General features: G+C 48.6%; 2 protein-coding genes across 4 annotated transcripts in view; one reads left to right on the forward strand and one right to left on the reverse strand.

Moving 5' to 3' along the window:
* The first annotated feature begins 650 nt into the window (after positions 1-650).
* Positions 651-6,065, forward strand: pcbd1 (pterin-4 alpha-carbinolamine dehydratase/dimerization cofactor of hepatocyte nuclear factor 1 alpha). Its single transcript, XM_085970683.1, has 4 exons — positions 651-809; positions 4,151-4,282; positions 4,393-4,473; positions 5,725-6,065. The coding sequence occupies exons 1-4, from the start codon at positions 807-809 to the stop codon at positions 5,818-5,820; spliced, it is 312 nt and encodes a 103-aa protein (XP_085826809.1). The 5' UTR covers positions 651-806; the 3' UTR covers positions 5,821-6,065.
* A 3,519-nt stretch (positions 6,066-9,584) lies between these two features.
* Positions 9,585-24,913, reverse strand: part of sgpl1 (sphingosine-1-phosphate lyase 1) — a 77,827-nt gene continuing 62,498 nt past the window's right edge. For all 3 annotated transcript variants that reach the window (XM_085970685.1, XM_085970686.1, XM_085970684.1), the window contains 3 exons: positions 19,094-19,240; positions 14,266-14,386; positions 9,585-12,896 (listed from right to left, as the gene is read on the reverse strand). In XM_085970685.1, coding sequence (XP_085826811.1) covers positions 12,753-12,896; positions 14,266-14,386; positions 19,094-19,240 — 412 coding nt within the window. In that variant the 3' untranslated portion in view covers positions 9,585-12,752. The remainder of the gene's footprint in view (positions 12,897-14,265; positions 14,387-19,093; positions 19,241-24,913) is intronic.

Below are 24,913 nucleotides of genomic sequence, written 5' to 3' on the forward strand. Positions count from 1 at the left end.
ATAGTCAGTGATTTCTATTGGACAGCACTGTCATAAACTCTCCTCCATCTCTCCCTCCTCCAAAGGATTCCTCAAAACACACCTTTGGCCACCTCCCCTAATGTCCCTCCCATCCCTGTTCAAGCCTGACAACCCAACAACTGTAAAACGTTTGGCTGCATTGAAAAGGTCGTGTGTAAATATGCAAGTTGTTGTTGGTAGAATTAACTAGACATTGGCTACGAGTGAGCCTTCAACGTGAAGAGTGACAACATTTACCGAGCTAATGAGAAACTGTCAAAAAAAACAACAGGTACAATCTCACCAAAAGCCAGGCAATGCAAGCAGAATATAGCATTTCACATTACAACAGGCTACTGACAATAATAATGCAGTCATTGCAGAGGGACCTGCCCCTCTACAGCACTGCAAGGACCCAACTTTAGGTGCCCTTAAAGAGTGCTTAAAAACAAAAAGCTCTATAACAAACATGAGAATGGCAGCCAGTTGCATGCAAAACATGATGACACGATATATATATATGTGTGTGTGTGTCATTCGCTTTCTCCAGCCCATAGGCTTAAATCCCTGAAGGGTCTATTTTCTCCTCCCTTCTTTCCTGTTCATTCTGCCTCACCTGTCCTGCATTGTTGCTGGCCTTTGCTGCCGGCACCCTGCAGGTCCTGGGTTGGTGACGGGCCGCGGGTTGCAAAGAGGCGGCGCAGCTCCCGCGATCCGGACCGCGTTCCAAATCCCCGGGACCAGGTTCCAAATCCCCGGGACCAGCCCAGCGCCAGCCGCTGATCTGCAGCCAATATTTTGCCAAAATGGTAAGTCATTTCCAGATATTTAGGGGGTGTTTTTTTTTTAAAGGTGGCGGCGGGGGAAACTCCTATCTTTAAACGCGTAAAGAAAAATAAAAGCTATTTTTTTCCCTAAATTATTTGACCTCCGTCGGTGAAAAGGCATTAAAAATTAGGAATTTAAAATATATATCAATTATTAATGACATTTTTGCAGGTTGCATCATTTTATTTTAGATCTGCGAAGCAACAGGTTCTCGGAAAGCAACTTTCTAACGTGACGTTGGGGTTATTTCCAGATATTCCCATTCGATCAGTTTTCAAACATTCAAATTTGCAATTGACATGCACTAAGTGTGTGGATCAGGGCCCTTCTTCACTATAGATCTGGTTACAGGGGGGTCTTTACTGGACACCGTGCGAGGAGCAATGAATGTAAACGTGTTTGCACCGTTTGCTTTTCCCCTGTGATAATTCGTCGTTGCAGGCATTGTAGGGTTTTGTTTTTGGACGCGGAGAGGAGGAAAGGACAATGATCGTGGACACGCGATGCCATTTGTTTGCTTTGAAGTCAAACTTTAATAAAGGTGCAAACATTCACTGCCCGCTAGAAAGGTGCACGAACCTTGCTGTGCGAGGCAGGACTGGGAGCTCTGGCAGCAAGCCCCTAATTGAATTAAATCGCTTTGTGAAGCGGCTGGAGTCAGATAATCTGAGACGCTTGACCCCACACAACTCAAAGAATTGTATCGTGAGTGATGGGAAAAGCCCGACGTCCCATCCAGCCCCTACAATCCTTATCCAACTGTTCGAAAGTAATCCCAGCCCCCAAGAAGTCCCTTTCACATGTAATGTAGGAAACGTGGCAGCCAGTTTGCGCACAGCAAGCTCCCACAAACAGCAATGTGATACTGGCCAGATAATCTGTTTTGGTGATGTTGATTGAGGGATAAATATTGGCCCCAGGACACCGGGGAGAACTCCCCTGATCTTCTTCGAAATAGTGCCGTGGGATTTTTTACATCCGCCTGAGAGAGCAGACGGGGCCTCGGTTTAACGTCTCATCCGAAAGACGGCACCTCCGACAGTGCAGCACCCCCTCAGCACTGCACTGGGAGTGTCAGCCTGGATTTTTGTGCTCAAGTCCCTGGAGTGGGACTTGAACCCACAACCGTCTGACTCGGAGGCAAGAGACAGAGTGCTGCCCACTGAGCCACAGCTGACGACTCCCCTGTAGATCAGACCGGCTAAAGAAGGCAGGTTTCCATTCACCGTCACGATATTACTGATTCCAGCTTTTTATTTCCTGAATTCAACTTCACAAACTGCCATGGTGGGAGTTGAAATCCCGTTCTTTGGATTATTAGTCCAGGTTCTCTGGGTTACTAGTCCCAGTGACTAACTACTGTACCCCAGGATTATTGATGCAAGACTAATGGGTCTGTGAGTTGCCTGCGTTTCTGCTGCTCCTCCAGCCTCCTGACCGCTCACTGAACTCTTCTAGTATTGGAGGATTTCCTGCTATCTTGTGCTCATTCCCAGAGTCCTCTGACCAAACTTTTAATATGTTTCTGGAGGTTCTTGTCTTCATCCCAGTGGGATTCCTCACTTCACCTGTGTCAGCTGTGGCTCAGTGGGTCTCTCCCCTCTGAGTCCAACGGTTGTGGGTTCGAGTCCCACTCCAGAGACTTGATCACAAAAATCCAGGCTGACACTCCAGTGCAGTACTGAGGGAGTGTTACACTGTCGGAGGTGCCGTCTTTCGGACGAGACGTTAAACCAAGGCCCCGCCTGCTCTCTCAGGTGGACGTGAAAGATCCCATGACACTATTTCGAAGAAGAGCAGGGGAGTTCTCCCTGGTGTCCTGGCTGATATTTATCCCTCAACCAACATCACTAAAACAGATGATCTAGTCACATTGCTGTTTGTGGGAGCTTGCTGTGCGCAAATTGGCTGCCGCGTTTCCTACATTACAACAGTGACTACACTTCAAAAAGTACTTCATTGGCTGTAAAGCGTCCGGTAGTCGTGCAAGGTGCTGTATAAATGCAAGTCTTTTCTGTCTCTCTTCATACTCTTGGTAGAGCTCATTTTCCTTATTTCTGTTGAGATTGTTTTGTAGATTTGCTTAGTATTGCCAGTATCCTGCTGAATCTGAATGGACAGACCAAGTTAATGTGGGGGAGGGGGGAAGAAACAAGAAATGCGCATTTTTGGGATGTGGGCGTCACTGACGAGTCCAGCATTTATTGCCCATCCTTGAGAAGGTGGTGGTGAGCCGCCTTCTTGAACCGCTGCAATGCGTGCGGTGAAGGTACTCCCACAGTGCTGTTGGGGAGGGAGTTCCAGGATTTTGACCCAGCGACGATGAAGGAACTTTCTACACATGTATCTTTTTTTTTAATTGACCCAACGGAGTTACGATAGGATCAGCAAAATGACATAACTACAGAAATATTTATTCAAAGTATTCTCTAAGCACAACCGATTATGCAGTGAACGTGGCTTGCGGTCGTCGTGGGCCACTTGTCTGAAGCTACGGAAGCCAAGGATGAATTTTCAACTTTGGCGGCAGTACAAACCGGGCAGGAGGAGATCGCCCCCGCCCGTTACACGCCCACAATGTGTTCCCAGTAATTTGCACATCATGAGTTGTGAATACTAAAGTAAGCCGCTGTTCAGGGGATAAAGTCGCGTTCTGTTTCTTGTCCTACTGCTTCACATTGTTCACAAAATACAAAATAGCAACTTGATAAACTGGTTGTGCTGCAGTCAGGTTGTGCAGTGATCGATCGGTGCTCTCTCGCTGTGCCCACACCCGATTTTAAATGTAACTTCTCTGTTCTGTAACAGAACCTTTACCGGCAACTTTATTACTGGTGAGATCGGAGTGTAACAATTGCTGATTGAAGGTGTACTTTAATAAACTGATCAGTACAGTGACCATTTAGTCCATCAATCATGAAACTCTCTGAAAATTAGAGAGCAACAGCACAATGTGAATGGTTAAAAGATAAGAGAATTCACATTTCTACAGCGCCTTTCACAAGCTCCGGACGTCCCAAAGCGCTTGACAGCCAATGAAGTACTTTTTGAAGTGTAGTCACTGTTGGAATGTAGGATACGCGGCAGCAAATTTGCGCACAGCAAGCTCCCACAAACAGCAATGAGATAAATGACCAGATAATCTGTTTTAGGTGATGTTGGAGGAATAAATATTGGCCCTGGGACACCGGGGAGAACTCCCCTGCCTGTAGGTTACCTTTTTGCAGTCTCTGTCAGGTGGGTCAACACGGCGGACGAGAGCTGTGTTAATACTGATATTACTGGAATCTAAACGCTGGTTTATTTATTTTTTGCCTGTTAGGCAGGAAAGGCTCACAGACTGAACGCTGAGCAACGGGAACAGCTGCTTCCCAACCTCCGAGCGGTTGGCTGGGCTGAAGTGGAAGGAAGAGATGCCATTTACAAAGAGTTTGTCTTCAAAAACTTTAACCAGGTGAGAATTGATAATGGCTCGATGCACATTAATAAAATGAGACACCAAATGCGAGGGAGCTGGTTTTTGCAGTAAACTGCATTTTCCTATTTTTTTTTTTTTTTTTAAAGGCTTTTGGTTTCATGACGAGAGTGGCACTACAGGCTGAGAAAATGGACCATCACCCAGAGTGGTTTAACGTTTATAACAAGGTAAAGAAAGACTTGCATTTCTGTAGCATCTTTCACAACCTTGGGACATCCCAAAGTGCGTCAGGGCCCATTAAGTACTTTTTTTTAACAAGTCACTGTTGTAATGTAGGAAACGCAGCAGCTAATTTGTGCACAGCAAGCTCCCAAAAACAGTCTCCCTTAGGTGGAACCGAGGATGACTTGCTTCCACACTGAAAATGAGTTCTCAGGTGACTGATGAGTCCAATGCGGGACCTACAGTCTCTGTCATAGGTGGGGCAGACGGTGGTTGAAGGGGTGGGTGGATGGGGTACTTGGGTTGACGTGCGCTGCTTGGCGAAGAGACTCGAGGAGTTCGGCGCCTTCCCGCATGCTTCTCCTCCACTTTGTGCGGTCTTGGGCCAGGGATTCCCAGGTGTCGGTGGGGATGTTGTACTTTTTCAAGGAGGCTTTGAGGCTCTGTCATCGAATTACAGTATGCAGACGACGCTTGCGTCTGCGCTCACTCGGAGGTCGAACTCCAAACCATCGTCAACACCTTCACTGAAGCGAACGAGTGCATGGGCCTTACACTAAACATCCGTAAGACAAAGGTCCTCTACCACAAACAGTAATGAGATAATGACCCAGATAATCTGTTTTTGGGGATATTGGTTGAGGGATAAATATTGGCCAGGACACCGGGGAGAACTCCCCTGCTGCTCTTCCAATAGTAACCATGGGATTTTTAACATCACCAAAGAGCGAAGACGGTGCCTCGGTTTAACGGCACCGCCGCCAGTGCAGCACTCCTTCAATACGGCACTGGAAGTGTCAGCCTGGCTTTTGGTGCTCAAGTCTCTGGGGTGGGACTTGAACACACAACCTTCTGACTCCAAGGCGAGAGTGCGACCCACTGAGCCATGGCTGACATCTACAGTCCCTGTATCTTACTGCCTTAATAAAAGCGTACGCATAATTGCCAATGAACATTATTTTGTCGTCCTTATCGATGGGGCAGTTAATGGATCACTTTTTACTCGTGTCGAGAACTCCCAGGTTCACACCCAACCCTCACCGCGGGAATGGGGAGGGGTCGGGTCGGCTGCCCGATTCACACCCCGTCCGATTTTCCTAATCATTGCCTTCGAAACTCTGAAGGGAATGCAACCCGTGTGTTCATTTTCTGTACAGACTGGGCACAGAGCCTCCGAACAGGTCCCTGTAGAATCCCTCACGTGGGGAAGTTAAAGGGAGGACGACCTTACCATCCGAATGGTTTTATCTTCACAGGTCCATATCACTCTGAGCACACATGACTGTGGAGGGCTGTCTGAACGAGATATCAAGCTGGCCACCTTCACTGAAGAAGCTATGGTTTCTCAATGAAATCCAAGGATATGTCCACGCATATTGGGATCAAAATTAACTGATGTATTAAGTGGAATTTATTTCAGTGAAACGTGTGTATTCTTAACACATTTCAAAAGTTGGCAGTATGGTTGAAACTTAACCACAGATTACACACTAATCAAATTGTATTTAAATCAGGCTGCACTTGGAGCTCGTTGCAGTATTAATGTACGTGCTGTGTGGGAAATTGTGCCTTGAGAATAAAACGCAATTCAAAATAACCGTGGTTTCATTGGTACAAGATTAAATGATTCCCCGAGGTGCAAGCATGAGTAAAACCGGCAGCAGATTTAGTGCCGAGAATTCAGCAGGTTCACCAACACTTTGAAACAAGAACCGAAGATCGGGCAAAGTTTGGTTTGTGCCCTTGGTGATGTTCTTCTAAAAACCTGAGTGACACATCCCACCTCTGATCAAGGGGTCGGTACTGATTGATCCCAGCCCTGTGTGCAGTGATCAGATGGGCTTAGCTGTTCTCCCCAAGCTCAGCCTGTAGCTGTTGCTCGGTATGGGGGCAGCGCTGGCACGGCCACATCCGTTACCCATCCCTATTTGCTAGGAGGTGCTGGTGATGGGCTTTCTTCTACAGCAATTGAACATAAGAGATTAGCGTGTAAAGTTAAAGCACATGGGATTGGGGGTAAGGTACTGTCTTGGATAGAGAACTGGTTGGCAGACAGGAAGCAAAGAGTTGGAATAAACGGGTCTTTTTCCGAGTGGCAGGCCGTGACTAGTGGGGTACCGCAGGGATCGGTCCTTGGACCCCAGTTATTCACAATATAAATGATCTAGACGAGGGAACTAGATGTAATATCTCCAAGTTTGCAGACGACACAAAGCTGGGTGGGCGTGTGAGCAGGGTGCAGAGAACCTCCAGTATGATTTGGACAGGTTGGGTGATTGGCCAGATGCATAGCAAATGCAGTATAATGTGGATAAATGCGAGGTTATCCATTTCGGTGGCAAAAACAGGAAGACAGATTATCTGAACGGCAATAGATTGGGAAAAGGGGAAGTGCAACAAGACCTGGGTGTCCTTGTGCACCAGTCGCTGAAGGTAAGCATGCAGGTGCAGCAGGCGGTTAAGAAGGCAAATGGTATGTTGACCTTCGTAGCGAGAGGATTTGAGTACAGGAGCAAGGATGTCTTGCTGCAGTTGTACAGGGCCTTGGTGAGACCACACCATGAGTATTGTGTGCAGTTTTGGTCGCCTTATCTGAGGAAGGATGTTCTTGCCATGGAGAGAGTGCAGCAAAGATTCACCAGACTGATACCTGGGATGGCAGGAATGACGTATGAGGAGAGATTGGGTCGATTGGGCTTATATTCGCTAGAGTTTAGAAGAAGAGGGGATCTCATTGAAACTTACAAAATTCTAACAGGACTAGACAGACTAGATGCAGGAAGGATGTTCCCGATGGCGGGGGAGTCCAGAACCAGGGGTCACAGTCTAAGGATAAGGGGTAAGCCTTTTAGGACTGAAATGAGGAGGAATTTCTTCACCCAGAGAGTGGTGAACCTGTGGAATTCTCTACCACACAGGGCAGTTGAGGCCAATTCATTAAATATATTCAAGAAGGAGTTGGATATATTTCTTAAGGCTAAAGGGATCAAGGGATATGGGGAGAAAGCAGGGACAGGGTACTGAGTTTGGATGATCAGCCATGATCTCATTAAATGGTGGAGCAGGCTTGAGCGGCTGAATGGCCTACTCCTGCTCCTATCTTCTATGTTTCTATGTAACATCGAGTCCAAGTGGACTGGAGTCACGTGGAGGCCAGGCAAGGGTGCCTGGGTCTCTTCGCCGACTGGGAAGCAGTTGGGTTGGCAGGTTTCATGGTGTCAGCCTATAAGTTCGACGGTATTTGAACTCCGAGCCTCTGGGATGATGGTCCAGCACCACAACCATTAGGCTGCTCCCTCCGCCCGCCCCGCAATTGTAACACAAGAGTCTAAATGTCACTGCTCTGGCAGCTTTACCAACAACAACTTGCATTTATATAGCACCTTTAACGTAGTAAAACATCCCAAGGGAGGGTCAAAGGGGCATTTGAAATCAAGGATGAGAATTCTAAAACTGTGACGTTGCCGGACCGGGAGCCAGTGTAGGTCCTCGAGCTCAGGGGTGATGGGGGGAACGGGACTTGGTGCGAGTTAGGACACGGGGCAGTGAGCACAGGGGGTGATGGGGGAACGGGACTTGGTGCGAGTTAGGACACGGGGCAGTGAGCACAGGGGGTGATGGGGGGAACGGGACTTGGTGCGAGTTAGGACACGGGGCAGTGAGCACAGGGGGTGATGGGGGGAACGGGACTTGGTGCGAGTTAGGACACGGGGCAGTGAGCACAGGGGGTGATGGGGGAACGGGACTTGGTGCGAGTTGGGACATGGGGCAGTGAGCACAGGGGGTGATGGGTGAACGGGACTTGGCGCGAGTTGGGACACGGGGCGGCAGAGTTTTGATGAGCTAAAGTTTACAGAGGGTGCAAGGTGGGAGGCCGGCCAGGCGAGCGTCAGAAGAGACAAGTCTGGAGGTAACAAAGGCATGGATGATGGGTTCACTTGGTAAACATGTGCAGGAGACCTGGACTATGGGAGCCGGAGACAAATATAAAAGCAGCTTCTGTTCCTTAAATCCTCTGAATGAGATTCGATTGTGCTGGTTCATGGAAGAGTTTACATTTGATTATGCAAATGAATTTTAGCAGAAATTTGAGGTTGTGTAGTGTATGTACTTTGCAGAAGGAACTATATTCTGCAGTACTAGTAGTGACCACCCCTGTATATAAGCCTGTGTAGTAACATTTGCATAGTAGTTCCAGGTTGTCTCCATTCAGTAAAGACCTGTTATAACCAACTCCTGCAGTCAGTGTCTCAATTATACACGGACATAATAGGTTGTACTGGTTAGGTTACAGTTCAAGCGGGAACTCTACCCCAGAGTGTTTATGGGTTCGTAAAGAAATGAGTTGCAAGTTTAAATCCCAGCCACAGATCATGCTAGTGATTAGGGCAATTCACAAACACTGGCAGTGACCTGTTCGGTCGGATGGTGTATGTGGATTTACAATCAGATACGAGTTGCAGCTTGTCATCACAAGCTCAGAGTCCAACACGCAAGGTCCACAAAGCAAAACACTGCAGATGCTGGAAATCTGAAATGAAAACAGAAAATGCTGGAAACACTCAGCCGGGCAGGCAGCATCTGTGGAGCGAGAAACAGTCAACGTTTCAGGCTGACGGCCTTTTGTCAGAACTGGAAGATGTTTAGCGATGAACAGCTTTTAAGCAAGTGATGAGTTAGCGAAAAAGCAGGGGCAGGGAAAGAACAAAAAGGGAGTGAATGTACAGGAAACTTTGTGATATCCGGCACCGACGTGTTGCCGATCTATCAAAACTGCCGGACATACAAAGTTAATGTTGAAGCATACGGAGGTTTTCATCTCCGTATCGGACAACAAACACTGTTGCTTAGCAACAGCTTCTAAAGAGTCGGCTGCAGCTGCAAGTGTCTCTAGCTGAAGCTGTTGCTATAGCTACAGACCTTGCGGTGGCTGACTGGGGAAAAAAATAAGAACGAGATCGAAAAAAAACTTACAGAAAACGGCTCCTGATTTTTGCCGTTAGATCGAGTATTCCGGTCATACAACCTCCGGATAAACCAAAGTTTGCTTTACAAACAGGAGAAGGGGAACCAATAGCAATGAAGGTGAACAGGGTAAAAGAGACAAACGACACAGTTTCAACAAATTAAGTTTATTACCAAATCTCAATTACAAACTTGTTAATACATAATACAATTAATTAATTTGCATCATTTTGCACATAAGTAATGCAGAGGTGCAGGGTCTGTCCAGGTGCGAATAACCCAGATGTGGGATTCACCCTCCCTTGCCGGTTACTATAAACTTCACAATACACACAAGCTCGCTCTGGAACAGTTCCAATTAGTAAACTGACAATTAAAATAGAGTCATCCCATTGGCTAACCGTGCAGTAATAATTCCCGGTGGTGTTCTGTGATTTTCAAGTTACATCTCAAAAAGAAAAGCCAGCGCCACACACATCCTTGAAGGGACCACACACAATGTGCAACTCTGATTCTGTACTGAAAGAATGTGGGACGGAAGATGGTTCAAAGCTATGCAAGGGCGAGAAAGATCTTGCCTTATTGCAGCCTTGTCGCACTTACCTGCAAACCAAAGATCATTGCTGGGTCAGTATCTACCCCGCCCCCCCCATTTGAAATGTGGGGGGGGGGGGGGGGGGGGAAAACACACTTTTTGTCTTGATAAAGGCCACGAGGAAACCAACAAAAGTTCACGTCTAATTTGTGAACTCGACCAAATCTTCTTGGCGTATCCTCCTCATACGGAGAGGCAGACCGTAACCAGGACCCAGTTATTCAGACTGCGGAACAGTTTCCCAGAACTAACCACGAGGTCGTCACAGAACGTCCTACTTCAGGTTTGTACGAACAAAAACGTAGCCAATGGAATGGACTGATGTACTCTTAGCGGTCAAAAGGTGAGTGTTAGGCCCGGGTTGGGGAGGCACCCCGGTTAACCGTTGATCGTAACACCATTTTTTTTTTTAAAAAGCTAGAGGCCCTCATATCAAAAGTCAGAAAAATGTGCACAAATTTTTTTAAACACCTGACAAGTTATTAAGACAGTAGGAAATGCAGCCCTTTCACGTTATTGCGGGGAGCCAGTCTGACTCTGGTTAAAAACCGTTTGGAGTGCGTGGGGAGCACCGTGCTGAACCAGCATTGTTTCAGTGCTCCAGCCTCGGCAAGATGCCACTTTCCATTCACTGCAATGGAACACGTTGATTCTTAGTGTTGCTCCAGGAACTCTGTGCAAGAAGGTGCAAAGAACAGTGTGTGTACCCCGGAGAAACTTGCAGCGAGGGGAAATAAAGGTGAGATCGTTGGGAGTTACCACCACTGGTGTACAGTTCAACTGCTTTGCCAAAAGTGGGTGCCGTTTACAGCCTGACATTGCCAGCATGTCACACAGTTCAAATCAGAGGGCATTTCACGGAGCTTTAGGCTACAACAAGTTTACACATTCAAGTTCCCTGCATTAAGGGACTAACCGTGAGACTACGACCTCGGAAGAACAGAAAAATAACGCAGAAATGGTCAATAAGAGTTTCGCTGGCCACAGATTAATTTGAGGCGCGCTTATCGGAATGTGTTTTACTGAAGGGTAACTGAAGCAGAATGCCATTAATGGACTTGTGTACTGACTGACTGGTTAACAAAGGGATTATGTTCAAGCATCTCAGGATTAGTAAGAATCAGCATGGTTTTAAAGATAGCATTAAAGTACCGTTAAAAATCTTGACGCAATTATTCACAAGCGCTCCCTTGCAAAGCGCGCCCTGGTGTGCAGCTTGTACGCGGAGATGTCGCCACATGTGGACTCGCTACCAGTACGTACAGCGTTTCAAGACATCGCCAATCGCCACACAAGATCTTGGGCTTTGCGACAGTGGTGGAGCAACAAAGTATCCGAAACAGTGACACTAAAATAACTGAAACACAAAGACAACACGCGATCTGAAATAATCTAACCGTAAATTCCAACAATGGAGTGAGCACTTGTGCACAAAAATGGACAATTTGAGTTTTATTCGCAGAGTCTCAAAAGGAGCGAGCCGGGTGTGGGTTTTTTTTTTTTTTTAAATCACATCTGTCTCATAATATTTGATTATCTTAAACAATCGGAAGAAAAACTGCACAGCAATTTTTTTTGTTGAAACGCCTGGAAGTAATTCCGCCTCCTGTCGGACAGTGATGATAACCGTGTCTAGCTTGGATTTAAAACCGTCTTCAGTTCACTGTGAGCAACTCAAGGTGGTGTCATTTTTTGGGGGGGGGAAACTGCTTTGAGGTAGTGCAACCCTCAACATTCATCCTGAAGTGGGACAAAATCTTGGGACCAGGCAAAGGTTCAAACAGGAAGGGTGAGCTGCAATTGTATTTTGACAGCAAGCTCAAGGTTCTGGTCCACTGCCTGCCTAGGTGCGGTTATTGCTGCTCAAATATGTAAAGTCAGAGGCCCAAACCTGCTTCCCCTACCCTCCTCACCAATTCACAAGATAGTGGCCCTTCAAATGGTCTCGGTTTTTCACCGCCCCTCTCTCACCACACACAATTCCGATGTGAATGAGACGGAACAAGGAAGTGACCATCTCCCAGGACAACTCAACTCAGCTGCTTACGGGTCATCTATACGTTCCAGGTGGGCATTTACCTGCCCTCCAGGTGAGCGGCAAGGGTTCATCACCCCGCCTCCACCCCCCCCACCCCCGAATGACACAGCCAAATAACTTCTCGTCCTGCCGCTCCCCACACTAACCTAGTACAGGCGCAGTTATCGCAAGTTCCCATTCAGAGTAATCACCAGTAGCAGCAACTTCTAATCCATGAACACGGTTTCGCTCCTTTGAGAATGACTCTGCCAAAACACTACTTGTAAATAAAAAAAAGAAAGCAGAAAGGCATTTTGAGGTGAATTGCCACTTGATTCTACAACTCCACCAAATCACTGCCTCGGTAAAACCTACGCCCATTTTACAGGAACACCTTTGCATTTTCTTTTTTTTTTCAAATAAACGATTCGCTTTCACATTTGCAAAGTGTGAAGGATTCCAGGCTAAAGATATTATTTTTGGGGCTGAAATTTAAAAAGTACAAAGTAAAGGCTTTTAGGCTTCAAAAGTGGTATAAAAATCACTAACGTCATCCCCAGTACGTCGGATTGCATTTTCCCAGATTTCCATGGAGCCTGCAAAAATCACGGAAGAGAATTTGATTCTCAACACCTCAGATTGCTTTCCGAAATTTCCTTTGCCACCCAATCCATGATTTTCTTTTAAAAACGTGTTTTTTTTCTTCCTCAGTGCTGCGCCGAGTCTCCATTCATGTGGTTTTTCTCATCGCCGGGGAGCTCGGTACTGTAGAGACAGTCCAGGAATCCGTGCGATATTTCCGTCACCAGGGAGCGGTCGGGGATGGACTGCGCCATGCCGTATATAGCACCCTGCGGAGGGAGGGGAAATAAAATCAAGACAATCAGGTCAAGCCAACTAACCCGCTGAGGTGGATCTACGAGAGAGATCAGGTTGATTGACGGACTCCAACCTAGTGTCCATGACAAAGAACATATATTTATATAGCGCCTTTAACATAGTAAAACATCCCGCGGCGCTTCACAGGAGCAATATCGGACAAAATTTGACACCGAGCCACATAAGGAGATATTAGGGCAGGTGACCAAAAGCTTGGTCAGAGGTGGGTTTCAAGGAGCGTCTTAAAGGAGGAGAGAGGTAGAGAGGCGGAGATGGACGCCAAGCCTGAAGCAGGAATACTGGGAGAGGCAAACAAAAGACTGGACGGCTGAAGGCACGTTTGCCAATGGATGGGGAAAGGTGTAGAGATGTCCAGGATACCTTCATAACGCAGAAAAGAAATTCATTCAACTTCTGGAATTCCTTCCCTAAACCTCTCCGCCTCGCTCCTCAAAACCTACGTCTTTGACCAAGCTCTTGGTCACACCTGCCCTGATATCTTATGTGGCTCGGTGTCTGATCGGTTTGATAATCGCTCCCGTGGAGCGCCTTGGGACGTTTCACTACGTTAAAGGCGCTATATAAATATGCAAGTTGTTGCTATTGTTAATAAACCAGGGGGGATAATTCAGTTGTTTGCGCCTCCCGTTAGCGCCTTAAGAGGGCGCTAATGAGGCGCAAAGCAACTAGCGCCCGGGCGCGGCGATATTTGCGCCGCTCGCGAAATTAACTAGACATTTCGTGGCAGCGGCGCTAAACACTACCGCCACAATCTGCTGCACCGGCAGATCGTGACGTCAGTCAAGTGTGTAGCGTCCCGGACCAGATATTGAGTGGCGCCCCCTGCCTTACCGCCTGCAACGACAGGTTGAGGGGAGCGTTATGCTGTCAGAAAGGGACTGGGGGAGCGCTATTTAAAGGTGACCGCTTCCTGCCTTTTTTTGTCGGTGACATTTTTGCACCACGCATTCTGAGAGAGAGAGAGAGAGAGACTCCTGGAGAGATTCAACGCTGTGTGAAGGAGTTTTGAGTACTGAGCAGCACTTTGCAGGTTCATTTTGATTTGCCCTTCCTTGCTTCGCCAGCGCCCTGAGGTAGCGCCTCGCTCCTCGGCCTTTGCGCCTTAAGACAGGTGTGAAGCGCCTGATTTAGCGCTCCAATCACCTCCAGGGGTGATAAAAGCCAAGTTTGCTGTCCGAGGCGATAATTAGCGCCAGGCGCTAAACTTTGCGCACGGCCGATAATGGCGCCCCAAACGGGGCGATACTGAATTTCTCCCCCCCCCCCCGAAAAAGACTTTTCTGCAAAAGGCCAGACCCCGAGTCAGGGCCGCACACTTACTCGGCCAGTGGTTTTCTCATGGGGATTCTTCATTATTTCGGCCACACTTTGACGCACATCCTCCACAAACTGGTCAGCCATCCCGTTCCTGGTGTGCAGAAGCGTCACACAGATGTGAATGCTGAAAGGGAAGGTCATCTGCGTTAACACCACCGTGGACACCCCCGTTTGTTTGTTTCGGCCGTCGGTTTTCCGCGTCGGAGTAGCTGGGCCAGGAGTGGGGACGGGAGAGAGTCTGGATATTGTGTGCGTGTCCCCTTCCCCACCCTCCCCCTTCCCTTTGTCCCCATCGATATTTCTACTACAGGAAACTCTTTGGTATCCGGCACCAGGATGGTGCCGGTTGATTAAAAATTCCGGATAACGGAGAGGTATATCTACCAAGGCTATTTTTAACAAACAAAAATAAAAATATCAAGAAATGTGCAGTATAATTGGGTACTCACCTACAGAATGTTGTGTTAAATGGATGATGGAAGATGCTTGATTAAGTACAGTACTGCCAGTTGGGGGTAATCCATAACTCTTTAATTACTTAACGGTAAAACAAAATTTTTAAACGACTATACTGTAGTTTTCGGAGTGAGAATTTTGCCAGTTATTAGAGAATTCCAGATATTTAGGTGCCGTTTAAACGAGAGTTTCCTGTATTTTGCAAGTAAGTAGAGATATTTTAATTTCTGCCACTATCACAGGCCTGATCATGAAGTGACCGCAAGGTGCTGTGTGTGGGCGCAAGGAACATCGAATTCCACAAAACAGCTCCAGTTGAAACTATTGGAGAGAAAGCACGTAGCTCTCGTAAAGACGTAACCTGTGTTTATATAGTGTCTTTCACAATCTCAGGATGTCCCAAAACACTTTACAGCCAATGAAGTACTTTCGAAGTGTAGTCATTGTTGTAATGTAGGAAACGCGGCAGTCAATTTGCGCACAGCAAGCTCCCACAAACAGCAATGTGATAATGACCAGATAATCTGTTTTTTAGTGATGTTGATTGAGGGATAAATATCAGCCCCAGGACACCGGGGAGAACTCCTCTGCTCTTCTTCGAAATAGTGCCGTGGGATCTTTCAGTCCATCTGAGAGAGCAGACGGGGGCCTCGGTTTAATGCCTCATCTGAAAGACGGCACCTCCAACAGTGCAGCACTCCCTCAGCACTGCACTGGGAGTGTCAGCCTAGATTTTGGGGCCTTTTATTAAAACCTTCCTATCCTAGATTATCTCCCTAAAGGAGCAGTGCAGTATACACAAGTATACAGCAAGAGGCAAATCCAGCAAATTACAGAATGAGCTCCCAGACTTCCTGGACCCTTAGGATCTGGCAATCCCAGTTTGAAAGCCTTTGCTTTAATCCGCCCAGCTCTTAACTTCATCCTTTACAAAGGTGGCAAGCTCTGGTGCACACCTGCATACAGGTTATACAAGAACGCAGTGTAATAAAGGTCTGGGGGAGACAGCAGGATTTTCTCCTCCTTTCTCCCTCCCCATAAGCAACGGCATTGATGTTCAGTGTACACAGTCACAGCGCAGACGGGGAGTATTCACGGGGAGAGTGACGCACGGATGGAGTATTCACGGGGAGAGTGACGCACGGATGGAGTATTCACGGGGAGAGTGACGCACGGATGGAGTATTCACGGGGAGAGTGACGCACGGATGGAGTATTCACGGGGAGAGTGACGCACGGATGGAGTATTCACGGGGAGAGTGACGCACGGATGGAGTATTCACGGGGAGAGTGACGCACGGATGGAGTATTCACGGGGAGAGTGACGCACGGATGGAGTATTCACGGGGAGAGTGACGCACGGATGGAGTATTCACGGGGAGAGTGACGCACGGATGGAGTATTCACGGGGAGAGTGACGCACGGATGGAGTATTCACGGGGAGAGTGACGCACGGATGGAGTATTCACGGGGAGAGTGACGCACGGATGGAGTATTCACGGGGAGAGTGACGCACGGATGGAGTATTCACGGGGAGAGTGACACACGGGGAGTATTCACGGGGAGAGTGACACACGGATGGGGTATTCACGGGGAGAGCGACACGGATGAGGTATTCACGGGGAGAGTGACGCACGGATGGAGTATTCACGGGGAGAGTGACACACGGATGGAGTATTCACGGGGAGAGTGACACGGGGAGTATTCACGGGGAGAGTGACACACGGATGGAGTATTCACGGGGAGAGTGACACACGGATGGAGTATTCACGGGGAGAGTGACGCACGGATGGAGTATTCACGGGGAGAGTGACGCACGGATGGAGTATTCACGGGGAGAGTGACACACGGGGAGTATTCACGGGGAGAGTGACACACGGATGGGGTATTCACGGGGAGAGCGACACGGATGAGGTATTCACGGGGAGAGTGACGCACGGATGGAGTATTCACGGGGAGAGTGACACACGGATGGAGTATTCACGGGGAGAGTGACACGGGGAGTATTCACGGGGAGAGTGACACGGGGAGTATTCACGGGGAGAGTGACACACGGATGGAGTATTCACGGGGAGAGTGACACACGGATGGAGTATTCACGGGGAGAGTGACACACGGATGGAGTATTCACGGGGAGAGTGACACACGGATGGAGTATTCACGGGGAGAGTGACGCACGGATGGAGTATTCACGGGGAGAGTGACACACGGGGAGTATTCACGGGGAGAGTGACACACGGATGGGGTATTCACGGGGAGAGCGACACGGATGAGGTATTCACGGGGAGAGTGACGCACGGATGGAGTATTCACGGGGAGAGTGACACGGGGAGTATTCACGGGGAGAGTGACACACGGATGGAGTATTCACGGCGAGAGTGACACACGGATGGAGTATTCACGGGGAGAGTGACACACGGATGGAGTATTCACAGGGAGAGTGACGCGGATGGAGTATTCACGGGGAGAGTGACGCACGGATGGAGTATTCACGGGGAGAGTGACGCACGGATGGAGTATTCACGGGGAGAGTGACTCACGGATGGAGTATTCACGGGGAGAGTGACACACGGATGGAGTATTCACGGGGAGAGTGACACACGGATGGAGTATTCACGGGGAGAGTGACACACGGATGGAGTATTCACGGGGAGAGTGACACACGGATGGAGTATTCACGGGGAGAGTGACACACGGATGGAGTATTCACGGGGAGAGTGACGCACGGATGGAGTATTCACGGGGAGAGTGACGCACGGATGGAGTATTCACGGGGAGAGTGACGCACGGATGGAGTATTCACGGGGAGAGTGACGCACGGATGGAGTATTCACGGGGAGAGTGACGCACGGATGGAGTATTCACGGGGAGAGTGACGCACGGATGGAGTATTCACGGGGAGAGTGACGCACGGATGGAGTATTCACGGGGAGAGTGACGCACGGATGGAGTATTCACGGGGAGAGTGACACACGGGGAGTATACACGGGGAGAGTGACACACGGATGGAGTATTCACAGGGAGAGTGACGCACGGATGGAGTATTCACGGGGAGAGTGACGCACGGATGGAGTATTCACGGGGAGAGTGACGGACGGATGGAGTATTCACGGGGAGAGTGACGGACGGATGGAGTATTCACGGGGAGAGTGACGCACGGATGGAGTATTCACGGGGAGAGTGACGCACGGATGGAGTATTCACGGGGAGAGTGACGCACGGATGGAGTATTCACGGGGAGAGTGACGGACGGATGGAGTATTCACGGGGAGAGTGACGCACGGATGGAGTATTCACGGGGAGAGTGACGCACGGATGGAGTATTCGCGGGGAGAGTGACACACGGATGGAGTATTCGCGGGGAGAGTGACACACGGATGGAGTATTCACGGGGAGAGTGACACACGGATGGAGTATTCACGGGGAGAGTGACACGGATGGAGTATTCACGGGGAGAGTGACACACGGATGGAGTATTCACGGGGAGAGTGACGCACGGATGGAGTATTCACGGGGAGAGTGACGCACGGATGGAGTATTCACGGGGAGAGTGACGCACGGATGGAGTATTCACAGGGAGAGTGACGCGGATGGAGTATTCACGGGGAGAGTGACACACGGATGGAGTATTCACGGGGAGAGTGACACGGATGGAGTATTCACGGGGAGAGTGACACACGGATGGAGTATTCACGGGGAGAGTGACACACGGATGGAGTATTCACGGGGAGAGTGACACACGGATGGAGTATTCACGGGGAGAGTGACACACGGATGGAGTATTCACGGGGAGAGTGACACGGATGGAGTATTCACGGGGAGAGTGACGCACGGATGGAGTATTCACGGGGAGAGTGACGCACGGATGGAGTATTCACGGGGAGAGTGACACGGGGAGTATTCACGGGGAGAGTGACACACGGATGGAGTATTCACGGGGAGAGTGACGCACGGATGGAGTATTCACGGGGAGAGTGACGCGGATGGAGTATTCACGGGGAGAGTGACACACGGATGGAGTATTCACGGGGAGAGTGACACACGGGGAGTATTCACAGGGAGAGTGACGCACGGATGGAGTATTCACGGGGAGAGTGACACATGGATGGAGTATTCACGGGGAGAGTGACACGGGGAGTATTCACGGGGAGAGTGACGCACGGATGGAGTATTCACGGGGAGAGTGACACATGGATGGAGTATTCACGGGGAGAGTGACACACGGATGGAGTATTCATGGGGAGAGTGACACACGGATGGAGTATTCACGGGGAGAGTGACACGGATGGAGTATTCACGGGGAGAGTGACACACGGGGAGTATTCACGGGGAGAGTGACGCACGGATGTTCAGTAAACACGGGGAGAGTCACCTACCTGGAGGGGAACTGCAAGGTGTTGAGATTCCATCCTCTGGATGTCATGGCATTCGATAGCCGGAAAATATCGAACGTTTCGGAGCCAATGGCCACAACAGACACTTCGGGCTTTCCATAGATGAAGATTTCCTTTATTTTCCTCAACCTTTAAAGTACAATGACAAGAAATAGTTTAGCACACAGGGGAAAAAAAGCGGAGCCAACAACTTGCATTGATACGCAACACCTTTAACACCTCCCAGAACTGGGAGCAAAGTTAGGAGGTGATGGAAAACTGAGCAGAGGGAGGGAGGAGGGGAGGGAGAGGCTGTGAGGCGGAGGGGTTCGGAGAGAACACTCCAGTGTTGGGCTGAGGTGGCAGCTGGCTCTTTGTTGGAGAACAGAGTTGGAGAAGACAGAAGAGGTCAGCGTGAAGAAATACCGGAGCGTGGCCCACTGGAGCAGGCTGCAGAAACATGTTGGGCAGAACAAGTTATTCAAATTGGATGTGTTGGGAAACAGAGGGAGAAGATTTTTCTTTGATTTTCGCCTCTCCTCTCTTGAAAGCGATGATTCCCTGCTAGGGTATAACGCAATCAGCAGCACCTTGCGATATTCTTCAAACTTTCCCAAAATCTACTTTGGATCGAAGGTCGTGAGTCAGTTTGTTTTTGCAAAATCTTTCCTCGTGTGTCAATGACAGAACTGCGCCACAAGATGGAGCCAGAGGACGGGGCTCAGTGCAGTCAGCAACTTTGCAAACAACTTGGGACAAGTTGTTTAGCTGCAAGGGCACTCCAAGAGTTTCACGTGGAATCTTTTCACTGCCAAGAACTTGCAGCTTCTACTGTATCCTCTCTCAGAATCTTACGGAGCACATTCTTTTAATTTAGGGGTCAGGCAGCACTCTCGCCTTGGAGTCAGAAGGTCGCGCGTTCAAGTCCAGGGACTTGATCATATAATAGCAAAATACTGCGGATGCTGGAAATCTGAAATAACAACAGAAAATGCTGGAAATACTCAGCAGGCCAGGCAGCATCTGTGGAGAGAGAAACAGAGTTAACGTTTCAGGTCTGGGACCCTTCATCAGAACTGGAAAAAGCTGGAGATGTAACAGATATTAAGCAGGGGCAGAGACAGGGGGGAGGGTGGTTTAGGAGGGGAGGAAGGAATTGAAAGAATATACTGTGCTTACGTAAGAGGCAGGAAAGATAAAATGTTGCAAATGGGAATGGCAAAATAATACAGCATGAAAAATGGGGGCAGGGGTTATTGTCTGAAATTGTTGAACTCGATGTTGAGTCCGTCAGGCTGTAAAGTGCCCAATCGAAAGATGAGGTGCTGTTCCTCGAGCTTACGTTGAGCTTCATTGGAACAATGCAATAGGCCGAGGACAGAGAGATCAGAGTGGGAGTGGAGCGGAGAATTAAAGTGACAGGCGACCGGAAGCTCAGGGTCACCCTTACGGACTGAACGGAGGTGTTCCGCAAAGCGGTCGCCCAATCTGCGTTTGGTCTCCCCGTGATTTTGCCATTCCCATTTGCAACATTTTCACAGTATGTTCTTTCAATTCCTTCCTCCCCTCCTAAACCCCCCCTGTCTCTGCCCCTGCTTAAAATCTGTTACATCTCCAGCTTTTTCCAGTTCTGATGAAGGGTCCCAGACCTGAAACGTTAACTCTGTTTCTCTCTCCACGGATGCTGCCTGGCCTGTTGAGTATTTCCAGCATTTTCTGTTGTTATTTCTTGATCATATCATCTAGGCTGACACTCCAGTGCAGTGCTGAGGCACAACCGATGCCCCGTCTGCCCTCGCAGGTGGACGGAAAAGATCCCAGGACACTTTGTCGAAGAGGAGCAAGGGGAGTTCTCCTCGGTGTCCTGGGGCCAATATTTATCACTCAACCATCATCACCAAAACAGATTATCCGGTCGTTTATCACATTGTTGTCTGTGGGATCTTGCTGTATGCAAATTGGCTGCTGTGTTTCCTACATGTGTGCATCCAGTCCCCAAAGACCAGCTCCAGCAGAATAACCGATACTGCACGTTGCCCAGACCACACAGTTTGGCAATGCGAAAATGCAAAGTAACTGGTTGAATCGGCCGGGGCAGAAACACTTCACTGCACAGGCTCTGGGAGTGAGCATCGACACCAAGAGCAAAGCAATTACAGCAAAACTGAAAGCTCTCTGCACACCGTCACTGACAGTTCCAACTATAAGCAGTCCTTTCACAGGATGCAACATGACCGGGAATGCAGCAAGCTTTGTTCTTTGCTGCACAATGTCACCGAAAGCTGTTAAAATACAGGGCAACGCTCCCACTGTGGAGTTACTGATCTCAAGACAGTCGTCTTCATCAATCCATCTCACTTGAGGTTTATATGTAAACCATGTGCATTTGCATAGTTCCAGTCTAGCCACTTAGCCCAAAGACTTGTATTTATAGAAACTGGGGAACGTGTGGAACAGGGAGACAGTGGAGAATAATCATGTCAACTAGCTCAAGAGGGTGCTGGCTGGTTTCCTGGTGTTAGAAGGGATTGAGGGATACAAAGGATTAACTACACCACAATATTTATCTTTCAGATTTCAGGCCAGCCGGGTCCACTGCAATGGTCCTGTACATTGCCATGTTCATAAATGTTGATCAGCTGTGGCTCAGTGGGTCGCTCTCTCTCTCTCGCCTCGGAGTCAGAAGGTTGTGGGTTCAAGTCCCGCTCCAGAGACTTGAGCACAAAATCTAGGCTGACACTCCCAGTGCAGTGCTGAGGGAGTGCCGCACTGTCGGAGGCGCCATCTTTCAGATGGGACATTAAACTGAGGTCCCGTCTGCCCTCTCAGGGCGCCATAAAAGATCCCATGGCCACTATTTCGAAGAGGAGCAGGGGAGTTATCCCCGGTGTCCTGGCCAATATTTCTCTCTCAATCAACAGGTAAAACAGTCATTATTATTTGTGGGAGCACAAATTGGCTGCTGCGTTGCCTACATTACAACAGCGACTACACTTCAAAAAGTACTTCATTGGCTGTAAAGCGCTTTGCGACATCCTGAGGTTGTGAAAGGTGCTATAGAAATGCTAGTTATTTCCGTCTTTGGTTCAGAAGAGTCTTTCATTTTAAGTGGATTAAACTGGGATTTAAATTATTCAAACTAACGTGCATCAACACAGTGGATGCAAGCAGCTTCCATGAGAGTTCTTGCAACGAGCAATAGAACAATTAACGTCTGTTGTTGGGAAACACTATGCAGCTGTGGAAAACAACTCAAGACAAAGCAACATCTGCCCTGACTCTACTCAACACCACAACAGATTGTGTTCACACCCATAATCGTGCCAGCCAGCACAACACCTATTCTGCTCGAGCTAAACCAAAATACGTCCCGCACCCTCGTTTACAGGCAGGAGTTCCGATCAAATCACTGCCCAATCTTTGGGAGTTAACACATTTGGACTACAGAGCTCGTTCTTTGTTTTGACAGTCACGGGTGAAATTATGGAAGCATTTTTTCCCAAAGTCCCATTAACTTAAGCCCTGTTTGCACTTTGTTCCATTTGCACACGTTTGTCTAAATGCCTTTCTTTCAATCATTCTCCGACAGTGGAAGCAAGGCTTTATTGTTTCTCCTACTTAACAAGATCTTAGCCGTCCATCATTCTCCGCTTTCCTTGTCAAGACACACAGGCTGATGCACTGGTTATTACACGCGGGAGTCTCGCAGGCCGAATGCACTTATGTAAGGATTTATGATCTCAGTTCCTGTGTAGTACGGCAGATTTTCTAAAAATAAAACACTGTTTACTTAGGAACGTTCAGGCTTTTTGTAGCTTTGGGGCAGTAGCTCTTTACACAACGTGGTCTGCAGACAAAACTGTCGGTGAAAACTCGAGACCTTAAGGGGTGCACAGAGGCAACAGGTTTAATGTATTTTTTGCTTCCAGTTTTGGTGGAGCGAGGGGCTCACACAGGGAGTACCGTGATTATTCCATAGCTGGAGTCAGAAGGTGGTGGTTTCAAGTCCCACTCCAAAGACTTGAGCACAAAATCTAAACCGACACGCCCAGTGCAGTGCTGAGGGAGTGCTGCACTGTCGGAGGTGTTGTCTTTCGGGTGAGACGTTAACCCGTCTGCTAGCTTCCCAGTGACTCAAACGAACCACATGGTGTAGAATCCAGTCACAAGCACGAGACTCACCCCTGTCTGACAGCTGATCTCAGTAGTCCCAGACTACGGAGGAAGAAACAACAACTTGCATTTCTATAGCGCCTTTAATGTAGTAAAACGTCCCAAGGCGCTTCACAGGAGCGATTATCAAACAAAATTTGACACCGCGCCACATCAGGAGATATTAGGGCAGGCGACCAAAAACTTGGTCAAAGAGGGAGGTTTTAAAGAGCGTCTTAAAGGAGGAGAGAGGTAGCGAGGCGGAGAGGTTTAGGGAGGGAATTCCAGAGCTTAGGGCCCAGGCAGCTGAAGGCACGGCCGCCAATGGTGGAGCGATGGAAGCAGGGGATGCGCGAGAGGCCAGAATTGGAGGAGCGCAGAGATCTCGGCGGGTTGTAGGGCTGGAGGAGGTTACAGAGATAGGGAGGGGGGTGAATACAGTCAGCCAGGCTTCCCGCTCCAGATCATTTCTCAGTGTGCTGGCAGTGTGGCGTTTGACGAGCGCAGGATCAGGCACAGTTACATAGGAACAGGAGGAGGCCATTCAGCCACTCAGGCCTGGTCCGCCCTTCAATTAGATCATGGCTAATCAACAGTTAACCTCCTTAGCTCCATACTCCTTCGATAGCTTTACCTAATGAAATTCTATCGAGTCTTGAAAGCTCCAATTGTCCCCCAGCCTTTTGGGGGAAAGGATTACAGATTTCCACTACCCTGTGTGAGAAGAAGTGCTTCCCGATTTCACTCCTGAATAACCTGGCTCTAATTTTAACATTATATCCCCTAGTTCTGGATTGCGCCCACCAGAGGAAATAGCTTCTGCGTATTTACCCCATCAAATCCTTCTAACATTTTAAACAGCGCGATCAGATCACCCCGCAACCTTCTGTACTCAAGGGAATAAAAGCCAACTCTGTGCAAGCTGTCCTCATAATTTAACCCTTATAGCCCCGGGATCATTCTGGTGAATCTGCACTGCACCCCCTCCAAGGCCAGTATATCCTTCCTGAGGAGCGGGGCCCAGAACTGAAAAACTGAAGTAAAAAGGGCAGAAAAAAAATTAAAACGCACAATACGACGGAGACAGAGAAACCCCTTTGTAATGGCCCAATGAGGTAAGTGCACGCTGAATAGGAGACGTGTGATCATCCAAACTGCTTAATTAGCGCTTTGCCCAGGAGCTTGCCATTTAGTCACCAGTCTGGGCAACTGATGTGGGTTGCGTAATTTGAAGCTGACTGAATTCATCTGTTCTTGCAAGTATTGCAAAATCTCTCACTGAAGCCACAGTCCCAACCACACTGCAGGCAGGTCTGGACACATATTCTTCCAATCGCAGTACTTTTCCCCCACCAGTACTCTGTCAAAATAAATAAATAATCCATTTTAAACCCGAAGAGCTCGCCAGCCTAGAATTACCCAATTTGTTCAGTAATCTGTGCTGGAGAGCGGTGGGGGGGGGTTATTTCTTGGTGGGTGCCGAATACAGTTTTAAAAACTCTTAGGCAGGCTTTCTTCATGCACACATCACAGCAGACAAGGGAATTGCTGGAGCAGGGAAAAATAATTATCTTTGTTGGTGTTTACACACTTTCACTTTGCCCCCGAACAACTGTGGCTCACAACATAAGAAATAGGAGCAGGAGTCGGCCATTTGGCCCCTCGAGCCTG

The sequence above is a fragment of the Somniosus microcephalus genome, chromosome 29, assembly GCF_052327205.1.
Source record: "Somniosus microcephalus isolate GS21.2 chromosome 29, FLI_Smic_1.0, whole genome shotgun sequence".
Taxonomy (NCBI): Eukaryota; Metazoa; Chordata; class Chondrichthyes; order Squaliformes; family Somniosidae; genus Somniosus; species Somniosus microcephalus.

What these genes read in the sequence shown, in the direction of transcription:
- pcbd1 (XM_085970683.1), top strand. An exon ending in TCTTCAAAAACTTTAACCAG is followed by an intron (nt 4,283 to 4,392) that starts GTGAGAATTGAT and finishes TTTTTTTTAAAG; the next exon opens with GCTTTTGGTTTCATGACGAG. An exon ending in GGTTTAACGTTTATAACAAG is followed by an intron (nt 4,474 to 5,724) that starts GTAAAGAAAGAC and finishes TTATCTTCACAG; the next exon opens with GTCCATATCACTCTGAGCAC.